The following is a 19,996-nucleotide window of genomic DNA, read 5'->3' as shown; positions in this document are numbered from 1 at the left end:
GATAACTAAGGAAAGATAATAATAACTTGGCTTATTTTGTTGGTCAAAATTCAACATGTTGAATACTATATTTGCAAAATTCAAAGCTATTAATCATATACCATTACTGGAAACTCGGTAGGAATCTTTTCCTTACTCCTCAGGGACATAACCCTATCAGAGATAGATAAAAGGATATAATTGTAAACCTACCCAGAATCTCACTATGAATGGCAAAGTTTTAAAAATTGAATAAAAATTAACCAAAACCCATAAGAGCATATATTCATTATGATCATGTGGATATTAAGAGAGAATGTAGATAAAAAGTGCAAGATGCCCCAAAAAAAATAAATAAATAAATAAAAAATAAGAGCAAAAAATTAAAGGGTGTCTAATGAACAAGAGAGAATATAGATAAGCATGTGGTCAGGTGGCCATCTATATCCTTAGCCAAACATAGAAGTGAAAGGTTCATTTTCTTTAGAGCCTCCAAACCAATCCACATTTATCGTACCCCTTCTTTCTAAAAGCTTTAGCCTACCTTTCTATCCCTGGATGACCACGACGTGTCACTTCTTATCCCCATTCCTATATATCTGATCGTTACACCCTCTTCCTTTCCCATATTATAAAACCACCTCTATTACATAAATATCAAAAAGGAAAAGAAAAAAAAAAAAAAAAAAAAAGTACCTCTCCAATCCCACTTTTCCAATTTCATTGATCTTCTTCTTCTTCTTCTTCTTCATCTTTCTCTCTCTATCAATATGGACACACAAGCTGATCTCACCATGAGAACTTTTGATATGGGTTCTCTAAGGACAAATCTTCCTTTGAAGTAAAAACACTAATTCCTATTCTTTTTTTCTAACTTCTTCGTTTTGTTTTATTTTTTTATTTTTTTATTTTTATTTTGGTTTCTTGGAAATTCAATATATAATTATGTATAATAATGGAAATATGTTTTTCTTCAGCAGGAGAGGATTGTCAAGGTATTATTCAGGAAAATCGAGATCGTTTACGTGCATGGCGGATGTTCATTGCCTTGAAGATCTTAAGAAACCAGAACATCCAGATGCCAAGAAAAGGAAGAAATATTCAGATAGAAAGGATATGCGTGTTCCTCCATATCCATGTCGAAGAGTTTCTAGTTCCACCCAATGTGCTCCACCTTATGTTGGTGTATAAAAATATTTCACTAACATGGTCATCATCAATATCAAAAAAACATATGATCATGTGCTCAGCCTTTCCAATAAATTTTTTTTTATTTAATTCCAACTTCCTAATCGTTGTGTAAATAATAAGTTGAGAACAATAGAAATATGTTGGACCTCGTTTTGTTATGAAACATTCTAGTTTTAATTACTCAAATTTCAGCTCTCAGGAACTGTACAACATTTATAATATGAAAAGCAGACATGATTTAGAACTTCTTTTTTGGTTTACCATTTCCTTGCTTTTCAAATAGATCATGATCTTAGCAAGAAAACAAAAATGGGTTAACTCGCATGAAACACTTCCGTCTTTGGATTTTGATCAATTTTTTGGTGTTGAATTTCATTTTCTGGCATAATTCTTCCAAAAAAATCGAGTACATGTTTTGGGAACTTTTTTATTGCTTGGCTAAAAGAAATTGGTTAAAAACAATATAACATCAAATAAGCAATTTATGTTTATAGACATACTCAATAATTTTAAATTTCCATAAAAAGCATTTTAATGATTCTAAATTTGATGTCTTGCTCTGACTTGGTTATTTGACACCACAGTTTCTTGATCCACAACAATGAGAAAAAAGCAAAACGACAGAAATTTTAGATTTTATGTATAATTATTTCAAAATATTCAACAAAGAAAATTGCAACATTAAAGTCATGCACTCACAGCCCTAATTTTCGGGTGCATTTCTTAAGGGTCCTAGTTTTCATCTCTTACTACAATGCCACTATGTTAATTTTAGCCAAGAATACACATTGTTGCTGCATCAACAAGTACAACAAAAGGAAAATGGTTAAGAGTTACCAATTAATTTCTTTTTCTACCTCAAAGCAACAATCTACAAAGACCTATTAATAACAATTATGACCCTGAATGAATCAATATTTCTCCCTACTGGTACAAAATTTGGAATGAAGCCCTCCAAATACAAGTCCCAAGCAAGGACTACCATTGACATTTCTTCTTGCTGGGGCTGAAGCCAAGATCTCCACCATCCAAAATGACAAGGTCATCATCATCATCATCATCAAGAACTTGAAGCTTCTCATTCTTTTTAATTTCTTCCGCATTGCTCGTACCATCATTCTTGGAAACTTCGATGAGTTTTCTTTTCTTCCCAGGAGCAGTTTCTATCTCTTCACTCTTCTCTGCCTCCACCGGCAAAGCTTCTGATGTGCTTCCAGCATTGTCAATAGTCTTGTTAGCACCCTCCACGGTAGGAGGTGGAGCCCATCCAGAAAGAACCATACCATCCGGTTCCTTCTCCTCATCAAATTCCTCTCTGTTTATCGTACATCAAATTTATAAGCTAGCTCATTAAATGTGGTAAGGATGCTTATTCAAAAGCAAAGAAATCAAGTAACCTCACAACTCAGCTTCTGGAATACACTCGGGTCAGTTTCCAAAAGATATTAGTCTTAATTTTTAATCAGAAGGAAAAATCTAAACAGAAATTATTTAAAAAATAAAAAATTTTAAAAAAAATTAAAAAGATAAAAAAATAAAAATAAAAATAAAATAAAATTAAAAAAAAAAAAAAAAAAAAAAAAAACCTAAGCAACCAAGATTTAATGGCACGATACCCAAAAAACCAGCTCCTATACTCCTTTTTCCACCAAATCAGAAAAGCTGTCTAACTTCCTAAGTACCTACAGAGATGAGTTACATGAACAGGTAATTTGATATAATAGCATGGTTGACCAACAACCAAGCAATGCACACATATCAACTCCCTAATCCTAGGACTAGCAAGCAGAGAGAGGAAAAAACAAACGTCACAAAACTTCCGTTGATGTTGTTACTATCAGAATGTTGCATAATTCTCAGAAAAAGATCCAGACAAAGAAAAACCTGTGCTTGATATTGATATTGCAAGAAAACTCTTGTTGAAGATCCTCAACAGTCAGCATTGTCCCTCCAGTAACTGGTGAAGGAAGCTCGGACAGCACCTAAGAATTTATTTAAGAGAAAAGGAAACAATCAATAGAGATGAGCAAGAGAAATCAAGACGTAGGAGAAGCTATACCTTCTCAAGGTTTGCAGCATAATTTGCCACCATGGCTTCATCAAGATCATCACCAACTTCATAAAGAAGTGCAGATCCATGCATAATGAGAGGCAAGTTCATCCCAAGCGTGGCCTTAACTATCTTATCAACAAAGTCTCTCAACTTTGCACGGTGAGTATTGATCTCAAGTAATAAAGGTGTCTGCATGTAGTCATGATGCATATGATTGGATCAGAAAACTAAACTAGATATCTCTAAAAAGACCCCATAACAACTAAATTTAAAAATTAATTTACCTCAGAACAAACATAACAGGATTTATTTGGTTCAAACGGTTCCACAGGCATGAGTAGCATCTTTCTGGCTGGATGTTCCACACAATATGTCATCCTGCATAAACATTCAGAATAATGTAGAGCTAACAGTCACAAAGGGAATTTAGAACATGTTACTTGCTAGATAAGAATCATACCACAAAGCCAAATAAAAAATAAATAAATAAGCCTAAAAGAGGTGCAAACATATGCAAAAACCGAAAGTCTATACAACATCAACTGGTCAGATAAGAAACACATCTATTTCACCAGCTCAAAAGCTAAGAAAAACTCATAATGCCAACTGGAACTTGAATATAAACAATTTTGAACAGTGCAAGGACAAATTAGCACACCTATAATTCTTCGTGTCATTCTGCAATACCTTGATTGCCTCAATGACAATCAACCCGGCAATAACAGCATTGGTTGTTGCAACAGCATGCACAATATTACCAGCAATTCCTTTAGCTTCAAAAAGACTATGCAAAGGGATCCCAAATGAAGCAGCCCGTATATTTGCTGCAGCAGTAACAAATTCCACTGCTAATTGATCATCCTTATCAAAAGTTAGATTCCCAATCTCCTGTCAAACACACCCAAACAAACTCAGTCTTGCAACTCTTCTATTGACAAGAGAAAATAAATCATATGAGATCCAAAAGATTTACGATTACAGAATAGTTTGAATCAAACCTCTTCCCTTTTTGAAAAAAATAGCTTCAGAGCCTCAAGAAAAATTCTGGAATTCTCCATGAGACCCCATATATCCTGTGGGTTCTTCATGCCTAGAGCTGCCATGGCAGACACTGATGATGGACAATTGGTTGAACAGTTTTTATCCATATTTCCGTTCTGTCGAGTCAGTTCATTATCCAGGACATCCCTACTATATATGGGCTTTGGTCTATTGCGATTTTTCCATGTCTCCTCATTAGATAAAGCTACCTCAATGTTATAACCAAATACATGATCATATACTCTCCTGCCATATTGCTCTATATCTTCGTCATTTCTACGTTCAAATACATCTTCAACATGGTTAGATGAACTACTGGCATCACTAGAACGCACATTTAAATCATTTTCTTGATTCTTGTCTCCAAACAACTTTGCAAAGAGGAGGTCCTTGGCCCATACGATACAGTGAACAAACTGCAAAAGTAGAAACTTTTTTGAGTCTAATTCATAGCAAATAACTACAAACAAAATGCTTGATTTTCTAACAAAAGAATACTGAAACAAATTTTCATAGGGAGTCAAAGTAACTTAATAACACATGCCAATACCTTTGTTGGGGTACTTGTAATGGTACAGACAGGATAGGTTTTGGGTGCAGGTTTAGGCTGGCATTCATAGCACTCTGTTTTCCCTTTAATATGTACAGTGACCTGCATCCAACAGAAATAAATGAAAAGGAGAAAGAATTTCATCATAAACAGAACTTGCAAAAAATAGTTTTCTATAGATGAGATGCATGAGATGAATTGACACAGCCAGTGAAGAAATATCACAACATACCAACCATGCAGGATAAATATTTCTACATTCTTCCAAGGAAATTCACTAATTGATTCCACTTCATTCCCAAGTCATTCAGTCTAAAGCTTTCATATAATGACTGATGCACATAATGCGGAACAACATGATTGTTCATTGACACGCGCTGATATCATAGATGAAAGAAGATACACAAAAGTACAGGGTAAAGCTCCAAAGCAACCTATATATCAGGTTAAAAAATAATCATAGAACTAACATCCTATATGAACTACACGGTTCAACCACGTTTTAATCTCATAAATTTAAAACCAGTTTCAATAGTCCTATTGAAGTTGTCCCCACAATTTTTCCATAACTTATAATGCATCCAAAGCCATAGTTATCCTTTTTAAGTAATAAACTTGTGCCACATTGTTCATAGACATTACTTTACCATTTTCCAGTGTCAGTATTAAGTAAAAACATGTTGCTCCACTCAAACATACGCAATAAAATAAACAGATAATGAGAGCATTTACACTCACACAGAGCATAATATAGCAAATTATATGTATAGACCTATTCCAAATAAATATGAATGATCTTTTGCTTTTGAAAAAAGATACCTGTCCAAGGAATCCAGTGGTCCCACTTTCAACCAGGGGAACATCAGCAGCCAAGCATAGGCGATTCACATGTCGCCTCGCATCTAAGTTGTCAAGTCCATTCAAAACAACATTAAATTGCTTGAAGAAGTCTACATTGAAGTTAGAATCCTTGACATTTGCATGGTAGGGTGTAATGCTTATCTGTGGCCTAAATCTTAAAACAGCATCCCGAGCAACCTGTTGAGATCATCAATTAGAAATTCAGACAAAAGCATTCCTCAAGTTTACAACAAAGAATGCTAGTAAATGTACTTACTCTGGCCTTTGATAGCCCAACATGCGATTGTCTGAATAGAAATTGCCTGTTGAGGTTACTGACTTCTATAGTGTCCATGTCAATCTACAAATTAATATCAATAAACAATCACTGGAAACAATTACCAATACTATTTCTCAAAATTACAGAAACTAGACCCACACCATAACCTAAGAACAAGCACATATGCATTGCTTACAACATAAAAACTTACATACCTACATAATTAAATAACAATAAATACCCTATGATTTCCTGTTCAAAACTACTGAAACTATAACATTCTAAGGCTATATCGTCAACGATCTTACAGGATGCAGAGACAGCAGAACCAAAAATTAACTACAAATTTAATTTCTTCCAATAAAACGAATGGATTAGATATACTTCAAAAATTAACTTTGCAATGAATATGAAAAGAACGAGGGAATAGGTTTCTCCAATTTTAACATGTCAACAATGTCAATAGGAAAGTAGTGGTTACACAACATGACAATATGGAAAATTTAAAACTAGGCTCATAATCAAAGGCCTTGACCAGAAGTCATTATAGGTCAAGATGCATCTGTCAACATGAGCGCGGGGCAGCTACCATCTCTGCCACGCTGGTGCCATGCTGTACAAGCAACACCAACACCACCACCTCCCGGCATCTGGCCATCCTGGTACCATGACCAGCACATGTTACCAGCACCAGCATTAGATCCATCAGAAACAAAATGCTCGGCCTTTTTCTTTTTCATGAGGCTATTGAATGAGACAGAGACAACAAACTTACAATTAAGTGAGATAGCAAATCCACTTTATCTCTGGCTGATGAAAAGTGAAATCTCTCACAAGTCATAGCTGATTGTAAATAGTTCATTTCCATAACATATGAATGTCAGGTTAAATAGAAGTCGAATGCAAGTTAGATTAAACCTTGGGAATTCTCATAATAAAATTGATCTGCAACATGCAATTATTATTTATGCGAGAGTAAGCCACCAGCCTTAAACAAGTACATGATCTCGCATCAAGACAGGAATCAACAAAGAACTATCAGACATTGCAAATATACAAAGACAATGACTGAAAGAGTAGGATATTTCATCCATCACTAGGAAGAAAAAGCACACATACACTAAAGAATTACAAAGGTATAGCGTAATCCCACCAAAAGATACACTAAAGAATTACATAGGTAAAATGTAATCCCACCAAAAGAAATAAGATAATAGTTGCTTCCAACTCAAGAAAAAAGCATTGATTAACAAGTATTCCCAGGTGTGTATTTCTTCTATGCTTCCCTCTGATTTGTGTATCAAGTAAACCATAACGTGAAAGCCAAATTCCCAGGCTCAAACATATACCAAGTAAGGTTCTTTTATGGAAAGTATTAATACAACAATGAGAATTGGCATCAACACAATATTCAGGCATTTTGACACGAAGAACTCGTCTTCAAAGACAAAGTCACTCAAAAATAAAGAGTCCCACCACCACCAGTCCGTTCTGTTAGATTATGGTAACTGAATATCTTATGGCCAAAAAATAAAAAATAAAAATAAAATAGTAGAAGTATAGCTTCAAGACAAATCTTATTCCCCAGTATACCAGCATGATCTGCAGGATTTCCCAAGAATGTTATGTTAATTTCCTTTGAATTTTTAAGATCCCAAATTCCAGACTACAACTAACACACTGAAGAGCCACCCTTAGCAATTAGAAACGAAAGAGATACATCGATATTTATAAAGCATCATTTTGTCTGCTAGTTTTCATTAGTGAGAATCAAGGTTGCTTACTTATGCATGAAGAGCTTTTTTTTAGCAAAAACCATGCGAACAAGACTTGAAACTAAGTTATGGTACTAAGACAATTACTTTGATAAACTAACATGGTGTTTCCCGAGTTTAGTGTAAAATGCCTTTTCAAGTAAACTAAAATGTTCGAAAAGAAAACAAAAATGAATAAATAAATAGATAAAAATAAAAACTCCCTCCATAACACACATGCAACAACGAAACGCATAGTTAAACGCCGTCCAAAACCTATATAGACTTCAACCGACATGAACACATGAATAATAATCCCTCCCAAGCAACTGAAAATACCAAATTCCATGTGTACAACCCCCCCCCCCCCCCCCCCCAAAAAAAAAAAAAACAAAAAAAAAAAAATATATATATATATATATATATATATAAAATAAAAAGAATTTAAAAAATAAAAGTCAAAAAAGAAAATACTAACAATATGAATGTCTTGGAAGCCAGAGAGTGCAAGGGTCTTGAGGAGTTCACAGCCGATACCACCTGCACCAACCATGAGCACTTTCGCACCCTACAAAACCACCCCCAACAAAAAAGAAAAAAAATGCATTAAAAACAAAACCCCACCTCATAAAACTTCAAATCTAATTAGAACAAAAAAAAAAAAAGCTAGGGTTTTAGAGAGAATTTCGAGTTCTGTTTACCTTTATTGCTGAAAATTGTTGTTGGGAAGCCATGGGAGACGAAACCAGGTAGAGAAGGATAGAGAAAGGAACGGGAAGGTAAAAAGAGTGAATTGGAAGCCGAATAATTTACAAAATGTCATATAGAAAAAAAAAATTTAAAAAAACAAAAAAACTCTCGGACGGAAAAAGAGAGAGAGAGAGAGAGAGAGAGAAAGAAAGAGAGGAAGAAAAAAAGAAATGGTAGTGTGGTGGAGTTTACAAGCGGGCTTTGTTGGGGAATCGAACACGGGAAGTCAAAGAATCTCTTAGAAATTTGGTACTGCTATGTGGTTTCGAGGAAATAAGGCGGCTTTACATACAAATTACAATCCCACACCCAGCGCTACAAAACCCACCATATAACTTACATTTATATATTATTTTACCTCAACCTTTAAAAACTTCACCATAAAACTCTCTCTCTCTCTCTCTCTCTTCCTATTATTTTTTTCTTTTTTCACTCTTCTATTATTTCTTTCTTCTCCTTCTCTCTCTCTCTCTCTCTCTCTCTCTCTCTTCCTATTATTTCTTTCTTTTTTCACTCTTCTATTATTTCTTTCTTCTCCTTCTCTCTCTCACGGTGAATTGAGGGGGGTGTCGAAGAGGTTGTTTGGAAGTGGGTTTGATTAAGTACTTGGCTTGCCCTTTTTCTGCTTTTGATAGCTGTTTGCGCTTTTTGATCGCTGCTTGTTTTGCTCGTTTGGACACTTTTTAATATCATTTTCAACCTTTTTTTTCTTTTTCTTTTTTCTTTTCTTTTATTAATCCGTAAAGTTACACATGGAATACACCTTTTTCTTTACTTACTCAATTTTACTTATCCATCCTTTTTAAGCTCATTTGGAGTAGTTATGACATGACCTAGAATATTGTAAAGTAATATAAACTAATACAAATGTTTTTTTTTCTTTAAAAAAAAAAACATATATAGTACATGTTTTTGATTGATTAATCAATTCATTAATTTTTATGAAGAGACTCGAATACGAATAAATGCAACGGATAACTATTTTTTTTTTTTATCAACAACTTACTAATTCTTCTTTTTTAAAATGAAATTGATAATCAATTGCCAAAATACATGATAAGTTGTTTAGTTTGAAATCATACCTTGTGTTAAATTATAAATTATGGGTTTGATTATGTTATTCTTTCCTATTGGAAGAATAAAGTGGAATTGTGCATGAAAACTATTTTCTTCCTATAGATTCTAAAATCCCACCAGAATTTTTTGCTTTCTTTTGTTTATATAAATTTTGTGCTAATTAGTAAGACCTTTATGGTTTATAGTAAATTCATAAGAAAACAACAATACTACATATACAACAATATTTGTTAAATTTATTTATTAAATAATATGTATTAAAATATATCATTAATTTATATAATTAAATATGAATAAAGCATAAAATAACAAATTAATTAAATATTTAAATTTAATAAATATTTTAATAACTTAAATATTATTAATTAAAAAAATAAAATGGTGATTGGTTAGAAATTTAATCAATTATTACGCAATCATTCATGTTCAAAGCCTATTTAACATAAAATAGAATCTTATCATCCGATTCAAAATTAAATTCCAAGTTGTGAATAAACTTTTAAATGTAAAAATTGACTTGACTTAAGATTTTAATTTTATCACTAAATAATAGAAAGTAATAAGAATCTGAATTTAATCCCTTAATTAGCCATCGATTCATCCAAGTTCTTATTCCAAGGCAGGAGAAAAAATTCTCCAAAAACCAAACATTACCGATGCGTTTGTGGGACCCGCAAAAACCCCAGAAGCACCAATTTGATTCCCTTCTCGGCATGTCAATGAAACGGAAAATTTTATAAAAACGTGAAAGAATTTCAAATGTGGCAAAAATATGACGTGTACCTTACAAATCTGATTCGGTGCTCCATCTAAAAAAACGGAAAACCCACTCTGTGGGCCCTCATAAGATCGAGACCAATCATGACCGTCAAATATTTTTCCACTCCATTGCTCGCACGCCTTTTATGGTACGAGCGAATTAGACACGAGGTTTTCACCGTAAGGCGTAAAATTGCCACTGAGAGAGAGAGAGAGAGAGAGAGAGAGAGAGAGCTCGTCTTCACAAAGAGAAAAGAAAGAGCAAGAAAAAGGGATTTTATGTGGAAAAAACTGTTCCGTCTCCAAAACCCATCCTCTATATTGGGATTGTTCTTGAGCTAAGAACAATCTTCTCTGATTGGCATTCAAATGTGAGTTGTTTTTCGCTTTTCTGTTGGTTACAGTTTCACATTTTATATGTTCTTTGTTTTTTTCCATTTTTTATTATTATTATTATTTTAATGTTGTTTTAGGTGATCAAATTTCATTTTCGGATATATAAGTTAGGGTTCTACGATTCTTATTTTCGTTTGGTTATGGAAATAATTTTAACCACCTATTATTATTATTATTATTTTAATTTTTTAATATAATCAGTGTAGTCTTGAATATTGTTGAAGTTAACCATGGAACCAGCAATTGATGCATTGTCCAGTAACTACAACGGATACAGTGGTACTTTCTCACTCTTTCACTCTCTCTCTCTCTTCCCCCCCCCCCCCCCCCCCCCCACTCTCTCTGTGAATGACATTTCCTTTCAGGCGTATTTTATATAATTTTCATAATATTTTGCCTATTTATACTCTGATTCATTTGTTTCTTTCCGAATGGTTTCTTATTTAGATAAAAATAATTAATATTTGTACCTCAATGCATGGGATTGAAACGACTTTTTTTTCTTTTTTCTTTTTTCTCTCTTTTATGCATACAGGGTTGAAAAATTAGTAAAACCCATCTTTTAAATTAGGTGTCCTTAATGAAATTGCAGTATCTGGTATATTGACAGTATGTGATATTTGAAATTCCATCATGTTTCGCAGGTTAGAACAGATGATCATTGAATTGTGATGTTCATTACGTTGTTTCCCCACCCCAATGTGGGGCCATAGGAGAAATTTTTAACGCTTTGCTGCTTCTCTGCTGTCTATGATATGATTTCTTGGCTTGGTGTTATAGTATAAAATATAAATTATCTGGCCTGCTTGATAAAGAAGAATAGATAAATAAATGAAATGCTGAAAACTAGAATGGTAATTACTAATAAAATGGTATTGATACTCGTATTTTAACCCTTATCATTACAATTTTTTTAGTAAAACAATTGTACTTATCGAGTTAAAAAAGCATCTATAGTTAGCCTGTTTTATGCTATTCAAGAGGGATTGCAATTTTTCCATATAATTTTCTCCTCCTTTTTTCCATTGATCAACTTTTGATGTACAGTACATAGCTTGATGGTCTCCCAGCCTGTGATTTGTTAAACTTCTGATATTATTTTACTATATTTATACATGGTCCTAATAGTTTGTTATTTGTTTGTGACCTTTCCCTTTGAGTTCAGGGTTGTATAGTAGAGGACATAAAAGACTTAAAATGTCCAATGATGGAAAAGATCGAGATAGGATGGCCTGCTCTTCTAGCGGTGAAACAGCTTTGAACAAACCAAGAACTGCTTCTAGGGTTATTGATTTTTCTGATCCATTCGCTATTCCCAACCTGCTAGAAGGGTTTGACTCCGGTAGATATGGAAGTGTTACAAAACAAATAGAAGAGCTTTGTGCTCGGAAGCTACAAGCTCTAAACCCACTTTTCATAAAGTTTCCAACACTAACAAGCAAGCCTATAGAAAGTGTAGATAATTACATTGATTTGGAGGATGATTGCATTGTAGATGAGGCTCCACCTCCAGCAGCACCATTGCCTGTTGTCATTATTGATTCAGATGAGGAAGACAAAGAAGATTTGAAGCCATCTTTTACTTTTCAGAATGTCATCTTGGCACATCCATCTCAAGAATCTTTTATGAAGGATGGCATGGTGGTAACTTTTCTTTGCATATGCCATAGACAATCTTGACTCTATAGGACATCTGTTATGTGTTATCGTTGTCATTTTAAATAAAACTCTCCTTGCTCAGCTAGCTTTTGTATATGTATAAATTTCCACAAGGCTCAACTGCAGTATAGCCTAAAACTGTGATTACAACCTTCAAGTGTCGTACAAAAAACTGATTTCTCTTTTTGATAATATTCCACTGTATTTTTTCCATATAAGTTTGTTGATTTTAGACAAATGAACTTGGCTTGTCATATTGATTGTAGCTAATAGCCAATTCATTGTTAAAAAACAATTATTTTATTCATTATATTTCTTCTGAAGTGAACTGTGTCTTCATGTCTGTTCAACAAGTCTAGAGTTTTGCTTCTTGTTATGGGGTTGAAACAAAACTTTGAACATTTTTTTTTTTTCCATCTTTTGTTAAGTTTATATATTACTTATAACTATGGTTTAGAACTTATTCTTTCCAGTAATTTGTACATATTTTCTTGATTTATTGGCTAAGTTTCTGTTCTTCCCTATACCAAGATGTCTGTTGCAAATGTTGTTCTACAATTAGATAATAAAATTTGTTTGTATGAGAATGACGTTATTTTCTAATAAAAAAAACTGATATTACTTTTTCAAAACTTTTCTACTGGTGTAGTTTATGTAATTCACTTTTTGATGTCATTTAATTGCATCCATTAAATGAATGATGCTTTGTTCAGGCTAGGGACCTTCCAGATAGCAGAGCTTGGACCGAACACAAAAGGCTTTCTGCTGAAACTGAACTAAAGAAGGATAAAGGTGTGTATCTAGGTGTAGAAGATCTAAGCGATCAGCAGACTGATGATGAAGATGATGGTTTGGAGGACGTTTGGAAGGAAATGTCAATGGTATTAGAAACGTCCAAGGTATTTTCTTGCATCCATTACAGAAATATTTACACATTTTTTTATTTATTACCTATTGTTCAGTTTGAGGTTCTTTGAGTTCTAGATTGAGAAAAGGCGCCTTTTTCTTTTTGGTTGTGTAGGCTGTGTCAAGTCTGTTTGCTTTAATTTTTTTTTCTTTTAATTGTTTTGCAATTGTTTTGAGAAGTACATTTAGTGTTTGATGGGTAATGAGTAATGACCGTTGGCACTAGGTTTTCAAAACACAAATATGATAACTACTTAAGGAACTAATACATGGTTAGAGTTAAGCTAACTATGTATAATTTCCAAATTAGAAAATTGAAAAGCCAGTGTAAATGTTTTCAAAATCTCCAATGAAACTATATAGGAATAGGAATTCTGGGGGGAAATTGTACAAAAATTCAAACCTTTAAATGATGTTGTATCTTCTAAGATAATGATTCTCTCTAAAAATTTAAGAAATTGCAACTTAACCTTGAGTATTAGAATTTAATTTATTAATTATATATTTCAAGCGTTTTCACCTTTGTCTTCATATTATTTTTCACAGTTTCACATATGTTGACTAATAAGTACATACATTCAATGCTATTTTTCCAGGATGCTCCATTAGATTTTCCATCTGATGAAAGAGAAGATGAGGGTGACTGTGAACATTCTTTTGTTTTAAAGGATGACCTTGGATATGTTTGTCGTGTTTGCGGGGTTATTGAGAGAGGAATTGAGACCATATTTGACTTCCAGTACGTTAAGGTAGGGTTTCTTCTTGTAGATTCATATTCTTTCTATTTTATTGTACTTTTCATCAATATTTCTGGAAAAGAGCTACTTGTGTGGTTGCTAATGTTTCACCTAGGTTTTTATTCTCAAGCTACATTTGTTCTGGAGGCAGATTCTTTTATAGCCTAACCTGAACTTGAGCATTTAGGAAATTGTGCTACATTCATGTACGGATATCTGTGGTGAAAAAACATTTAGATTCTAGAGCAAATGAAAAGAATTTAAAAATTCAGAATGTAATGCTGTCAGTACATATCTTTTTAGTCTCAGTCTGTAGAAATATATCTCATGTATGTATTTTTTTCTTTTAGGCAATATTGTCAAAGTTGCTCATGAATGGATATAGTTACACATTAAGGAAATTTCTTTACCGGTTTATTTAGCAGTTAACTATTTCGTTTTTTTTTTTTTGGGGGGGCAAAATGTGCTTGTGTATCATAGCTTTACAAGTGGCATGTCTCAAAAGACTGACATTTATTTATCTAGTTGGTGGTTTTGGATTAAGTTTCCTGGGTTCATTGCAGAGGTTAAGAACAGTTCTTTCGATGGAACTGTCTAAGAAATTAGAGTTGTGTCTAATCAACTCATTCATTTTTAATAACTGTGACAGAGATATAGAGAGACTTTAAATCCAATGCAGGAAGGAAAAATAAAATAAAAGAGAGAAAAAGAAGAAGAAGAAGTTTAGAGGCTAACAAAAGACCCTTCATTTCAAACCATAACCAACCCTTATGTTACAAATAAGCAGCGAGCTTGATGAGACAAAAAGCACCAATTAAGACAGACTGGGTCTGTGACAGAAAAGTAGACCTTGAAAACCCTCATATTTGTGTTGGTTTGCTTTCTATGGGTTATAGTAATTGTTAGCAACTAATTCATTTGGCTTGAAAATTACCTAGTGCCATTCATGTAAAATTTCCTGGCTTGTATTGATCTGACAAAGTTGTTTTCTAGAGAATAGCATCTAGGAACTACAGATTCTTAGAAGTGCACAAATTCTTCAAACATATTATTTACAGTCAGTATGAAAGGCTGAATTAAAGAATTGTCAGCAGTCAGGAAAGAGTGCTCTATTGCAAAATGAAAGGGGCATAAGTTATTGTAACTGGTGCTCATTTGATCACTGATGCTCTGGTTCTTGTGGTTTTTTCTTGCTGAGCTGCTTAATTGTGTCACTCTATTCTAGTTTGTAAATTTATTGTGTGTTAATCTGTAATTCAAGTTGTCAGTAAATGGATTCGCATAAAATCGCTGGGAATGTTATGATGTTTCATTACTAAATGTCCTTTTTTCTGGGAATGAAGTTGTATTTGCTCATATTTGTCTATTTTATTTCAGGTAAGAAGTACCCGTACTTATGCTCATGAGTCTCGGAAAGATAAAGAGTCAACGGAGACAGTTGGGGTTAAATTATCTGAGGAAGATTTGGTGGTAACTGAAATATGTGCCCACCCAAGACATAAGAAGCAAATGAGACCTCATCAAGTGGAGGGTTTCAATTTTCTTGTCAGCAACTTGGTAGGTGATAATCCTGGGGGTTGTATCTTGGCCCATGCTCCTGGATCAGGAAAGACATTCATGATAATCAGTTTTGTACAAAGTTTTCTGGCCAAGTATCCTCATGCGAGACCACTCGTTGTTCTTCCTAAAGGAATCTTAGCTACATGGAAGAAGGAGTTTCAGATTTGGCAAGTAGAGGATATTCCACTGCTTGATTTCTACTCTCTCAAAGCAGATAGCAGATTGCAGCAACTGGAGGTGTTGAAACAGTGGGTGGAACAGAAGAGTATCCTTTTCCTAGGGTACAAACAGTTTTCCTCCATTATTTGTGATGTTGAAACCAGCAAGGCATCAGCTTCGTGCCAAGAAATACTGCTTAAGGCTCCATCAATTCTTATTCTTGATGAGGGGCATACTCCAAGGAATGAGAACACAGATGTGTTGCAGTCTCTTGCCAAAGTGCAAACAGCTAGAAAAGTTGTGCTTTCAGGAACCCTCTATCAAAATCATGTCAAAGAGGTATTCAATATCTTGAATCTTGTGCGTCCTAAGTTTTTGAGGATGGAAACTTCCCGACCCATATGTAAGCGCATCATGAGTAAAGTTGACATATCGGGTGTTAAGAAGCAGTTTAAATCTGGTGTGGATGCATCCTTTTATGATCTTGTGGAGCATACTTTGCAAAAAGATAAGGATTTCAGTCGAAAAGTCAGTGTAATACGTGACTTACGAGAGATGACCAGCAAAGTCCTACATTATTATAAAGGAGATTTCCTGGATGAGCTTCCTGGACTTGTTGATTTCACAGTGATACTGAATTTAAGCTCTAAACAGAAACAAGAAGCTCAAAAGTTAAGGAAGTTGGCTAGGAAGTTCAAGGTAAGTTCTGTTGGAAGTGCGGTTTATCTGCACCCAAAGTTGAACTCATTTACTGAGAGGTGTTCCACGGCTGATCAGAAGATGGATGAGCTGTTGGGGAAGATAAATCTTAGAGATGGAGTAAAGGCGAAATTCTTCCTTAACCTGCTTAAGCTTTGTGAGTCAACAGGTGAGAAGCTTCTGGTTTTCAGCCAGTACCTTTTACCTCTAAAATTTTTAGAGAGATTGTCAGTAACAGTAAGGGGCTGGTGTCTTGGAAGAGAAATTTTTGTAATCTCAGGTGAGTCAAGTTCTGAGCAACGGGAGTGGTCAATGGAGCGATTTAATAACTCCCCTGATGCTAAGATTTTTTTTGGGTCAATCAAGGCTTGTGGAGAGGGCATATCTCTAGTAGGGGCATCTAGAATAATAGTTTTGGATGTCCATTTAAATCCATCAGTGACTCGGCAAGCAATAGGTCGTGCATTTCGACCGGGGCAGCAGAAAAAAGTCTATGTTTATAGATTGGTCGCTGCCGATTCACCTGAAGAGGCAGACCACAGATCTTGTTTCAAGAAGGAATTCATTTCAAAAATGTGGTTTGAATGGAATGAGTACTGTGGTTATCAGGATTTTGAAGTTGAAACTGTTGATGTCAAAGAATGTGGTGATCTCTTCTTGGAAAGCCCTTTGTTGCAGGAAGATGTGAAGGTTCTGTACAGGAGGTTGGTACACTCTTTACTCTTTTGTCCTCGTTGAATCTAAAGCGTAAATCTTGTAGTCTTTCTGTTTTTAACATATTATCTTTATAATTTTCAGGTAGATCCAACTGCATGTAGGATCGAGAATTGTAATTTGTAGGCCAGCTGCACACATCAGAAGTGGTATTAGGGGTTGTCGGATCATCCGAATTTTGAATCTCTTTTGAAGCTTTCATTTTTGGTGAAATCTCTTTTGAAGCTTTCCTTTGATTCTTTTTGTGTAGGAAGCTGTATATTCTACCTGTCTTGATGCCAGAAATTAACATACTTCAGTTATTGAAGTGTAACCATTTTTCTTATCACTGGTGTTGTAGTTAAGCTTAATTTAATATCCACTGCCAGTTTTTTAATTTAATCTTGGATTCAGCCTCAGTGACAGAAATCTTTGTACATAAGTAACAGGTGTTGACATTTAAATGTTAGTGTAGCATTTTATTAAATACTGGTTGAAGAAAAAGAAAAGGCTGCTCTGCTTTTACCTATCTGAGATATGAATTATAGGTTTTGCTGTTTTGCAGTGATACTTGCTAGCAGCATCTATAAGGTGATAGTTTAGCATTATGCTGCATGATGCAAATCTTTTGTGGCAGTCATAATTTCTCTGCCTGTTCCATGAGCCGTCTTGGTCATGGTTTTTTAATTTTCTTTTTCTTTTGGGGGATAGAATTTAGACTCTGTTTGGGATAACTTCTGTATCTGCTTCTCAAAAAGTGCTTCATGTGGAAGTCACTTTCCACTCTATTTGATTTGAAGTGCTTTTAGGGGCCTGAAGCACTTCCTAAAAACTATGCAAATACTTCCAAATGCTGCTTTTAGCTTCCTAAAACCTAAGCTAAATAGGACCTTACTGAAGCGGTCTTATTTTCTTTCTTTCATTTTTCGTTTAGAAATTCCAACATATTCTAAACTAAAAACAAAGGGGATTTCATCCAAACATGGTCGAATCCAAGATCTCGAGGTGTATTCTCAAATACAAATTTAGCGATGAGTTTGAACTTCTAAAATTATAAGTTGTAACTTGCATCTACGCATCAAATAAAGTGGTTAACTAAGTAATTATCGCTAGCTAAGAAATTTAAGGGTTTTTGAAAAGGGAAATGCATGCCATTAGATCATAGTAATTGAAAGTCTAATCCGATGGTGAATGCTCCCTCCCAAATATATATATTGTAGTAATTATATTGTATTCCATTTTGGGCACTAAAATGTTGAATACATAGCTCAACTCGTATCTTTGGTGCTTGACGATGTGGTTTGTGGAAGATTTTTCATGTTCTGATCTCTACTGTTCATGTTCGGAAGATAGACCAATTTGGACTCAAACTTGAATAGAAGAAACTAGGTGGGTTAAGGATGTTACTATAAATAAATGCATATAACACACTTGATCAGTAATTAACAGTGTTAAATCATCATCAGCATTGTTTGTCATGAATTAACAGATGACTTGCGTTTACGACCTTTATGAATTGGACACTGAGCTTAATGCTTGCCCACGGAATAAAAGACAAATAACTGATTACCCTACAAGGAAAAATAAAATTACAAATTTGGTGTATATCTTGGTTAGATTTACGTATAACAACATAACAATTTCCTTTTTTCCCTTTTTTTTTAATTTAATTAAAATTTGGTAAACTATTATTCCACAGAAAAAGAACTAGAAGGCAACTCCAATTGGATAAGAGACTCAAGCCAAGGAGGAATAGTTATAATGTAAAACTCTTCCAACCAAATAGTTGGTCATTTTAATGTAAAAGCAGCTAAGTTGCGAGCAGTAGCATTGTAGAATTTATTGAATAAAATATAGCTTCTGGGTTTCAGATAATTAACTATAGAATTTACAAAAGCATTCCCCAAAAATCCCAACCATCTGTAAATACTCCTTGTTGATGACAAGAAAAAAACATATACTCCTTGTCCCCCGCCTCCTCTTCATCAAACTAAACATTTTAGAGCTTCCTGTCTCAAAATTGATCAACAAATACACAGGATTCACAAATTAAATATATAAAACATCCAAGGTCTTCTGGCCCACAAAACAACAAAAGCAAAAGTCTTCAAGTTCTTTATATCATATAATTGATCAAAAAGTTGCATATTACGATCCATTGGTTGTGAGGAAACAAAATAGATCAAGGTATATGTATATATATATATATATGATCATCCACAAAGTTAAATTTAAACCTGTCCAAACTAAGAGTACTAACACGGTCACAAGTCATGATGGTTCATTTCTACTATCCAAACTCATTGTACCAATCAACCATGGGTTTTTTCTTGCGTTGCTTCCTTAATGACTATTGTAACAAATTCCATCCTCTCTTCATCATCTTCAGGGACCTTGAAGGTATGTATCATTGTCGGATGTTTCATAATCGCAATCAGAGCTTTATATCTATCAAGAACAGGAACCCCCATTCTTCCAAGCTCGTCAACCATGTATTTCCAATCCTTTTCATGATTGTTATTATTCAGACACTCAAATCAACTTGTCCATGTTCATGTTCGAATTCTCCATCACTTGCTTGAATGATTCAGTAACTTTGCTCAACCAGGTAGTTAAATTACGATATGTTGATCTTTTCCTCTTCCTATGAGAGGATTGAGGCAGAAAGGCATTTTGGGCAGCAGAAGTTTGGTTCTCTAAGACATGAGAACAAACAGGTCCTGTACCAGTTTTATTGGTGCTGATCTCGTTCTCACTAGAGTCCTCAGTCATAATGGTTGGTATTCTTGCTCGTTTACTAGCTGCATTTCTTTTTTCGTAAGTAAATATCTCTGTGCCAAAGTACACGAAAAATAAATAAATAAATAAAACAAAATTTGAACCATAGGAAACTATATATATATGTATGTATTA

At 34.1% G+C, this 19,996-nt stretch overlaps 2 protein-coding genes and 1 non-coding gene across 11 annotated transcripts; 2 read left to right on the top strand and 1 right to left on the bottom strand.

Annotated features, from left to right (window-relative positions):
* The first annotated feature begins 309 nt into the window (after nucleotides 1-309).
* On the top strand, nucleotides 310-1,418 carry LOC107426736 (uncharacterized). The gene is made up of 2 exons (XR_009640835.1): nucleotides 310-820; nucleotides 960-1,418. It is a non-coding gene; the product is annotated as an uncharacterized LOC107426736 (transcript).
* A 371-nt stretch (nucleotides 1,419-1,789) lies between these two features.
* Nucleotides 1,790-9,008, bottom strand: LOC107426735 (SUMO-activating enzyme subunit 2). Of its 6 annotated transcripts, none has more exons than XM_048480370.2 (12): nucleotides 8,390-9,008; nucleotides 8,167-8,256; nucleotides 6,710-7,536; nucleotides 5,932-6,015; nucleotides 5,634-5,852; nucleotides 4,815-4,916; nucleotides 4,222-4,680; nucleotides 3,882-4,111; nucleotides 3,508-3,601; nucleotides 3,230-3,412; nucleotides 3,055-3,152; nucleotides 1,790-2,485 (listed from the first exon to the last, which is right to left on the bottom strand). In XM_048480370.2, the coding sequence occupies exons 3-12, from the start codon at nucleotides 6,800-6,802 to the stop codon at nucleotides 2,149-2,151; spliced, it is 1,899 nt and encodes a 632-aa protein (XP_048336327.1). In that variant the 5' UTR covers nucleotides 6,803-7,536; nucleotides 8,167-8,256; nucleotides 8,390-9,008; the 3' UTR covers nucleotides 1,790-2,148. The 6 variants fall into 6 exon arrangements, with proteins under 6 accessions (XP_048336327.1, XP_060676282.1, XP_015892483.1 ...); XM_060820299.1 differs by having other exon boundaries at nucleotides 5,932-6,593; nucleotides 8,390-9,005; XM_016036997.4 differs by lacking the exon at nucleotides 6,710-7,536 and having other exon boundaries at nucleotides 8,390-9,005.
* Nucleotides 9,009-10,447: 1,439 nt separating this feature from the next.
* Nucleotides 10,448-17,612, top strand: LOC107426814 (protein CHROMATIN REMODELING 35). 4 transcript variants are annotated; one of them, XM_016037105.4, is made up of 7 exons: nucleotides 10,448-10,645; nucleotides 10,895-10,949; nucleotides 11,836-12,314; nucleotides 13,043-13,228; nucleotides 13,832-13,984; nucleotides 15,350-17,094; nucleotides 17,189-17,612. In XM_016037105.4, the coding sequence occupies exons 2-7, from the start codon at nucleotides 10,901-10,903 to the stop codon at nucleotides 17,190-17,192; spliced, it is 2,616 nt and encodes an 871-aa protein (XP_015892591.3). In that variant the 5' UTR covers nucleotides 10,448-10,645; nucleotides 10,895-10,900; the 3' UTR covers nucleotides 17,193-17,612. The 4 variants fall into 4 exon arrangements, with proteins under 4 accessions (XP_015892591.3, XP_015892589.2, XP_060667483.1 ...); XM_016037103.4 differs by having other exon boundaries at nucleotides 10,877-10,949; XM_060811500.1 differs by having other exon boundaries at nucleotides 10,872-10,949; nucleotides 11,836-12,311.
* Nucleotides 17,613-19,996: the final 2,384 nt, after the last annotated feature.

This window comes from Ziziphus jujuba, chromosome 9 (genome assembly GCF_031755915.1).
Source record: "Ziziphus jujuba cultivar Dongzao chromosome 9, ASM3175591v1".
NCBI lineage: Eukaryota > Viridiplantae > Streptophyta > Magnoliopsida > Rosales > Rhamnaceae > Ziziphus > Ziziphus jujuba.
The sequence above is the reverse complement of the archived record's forward strand: the minus strand, read 5'-3'. Positions and strand labels throughout refer to the sequence as shown.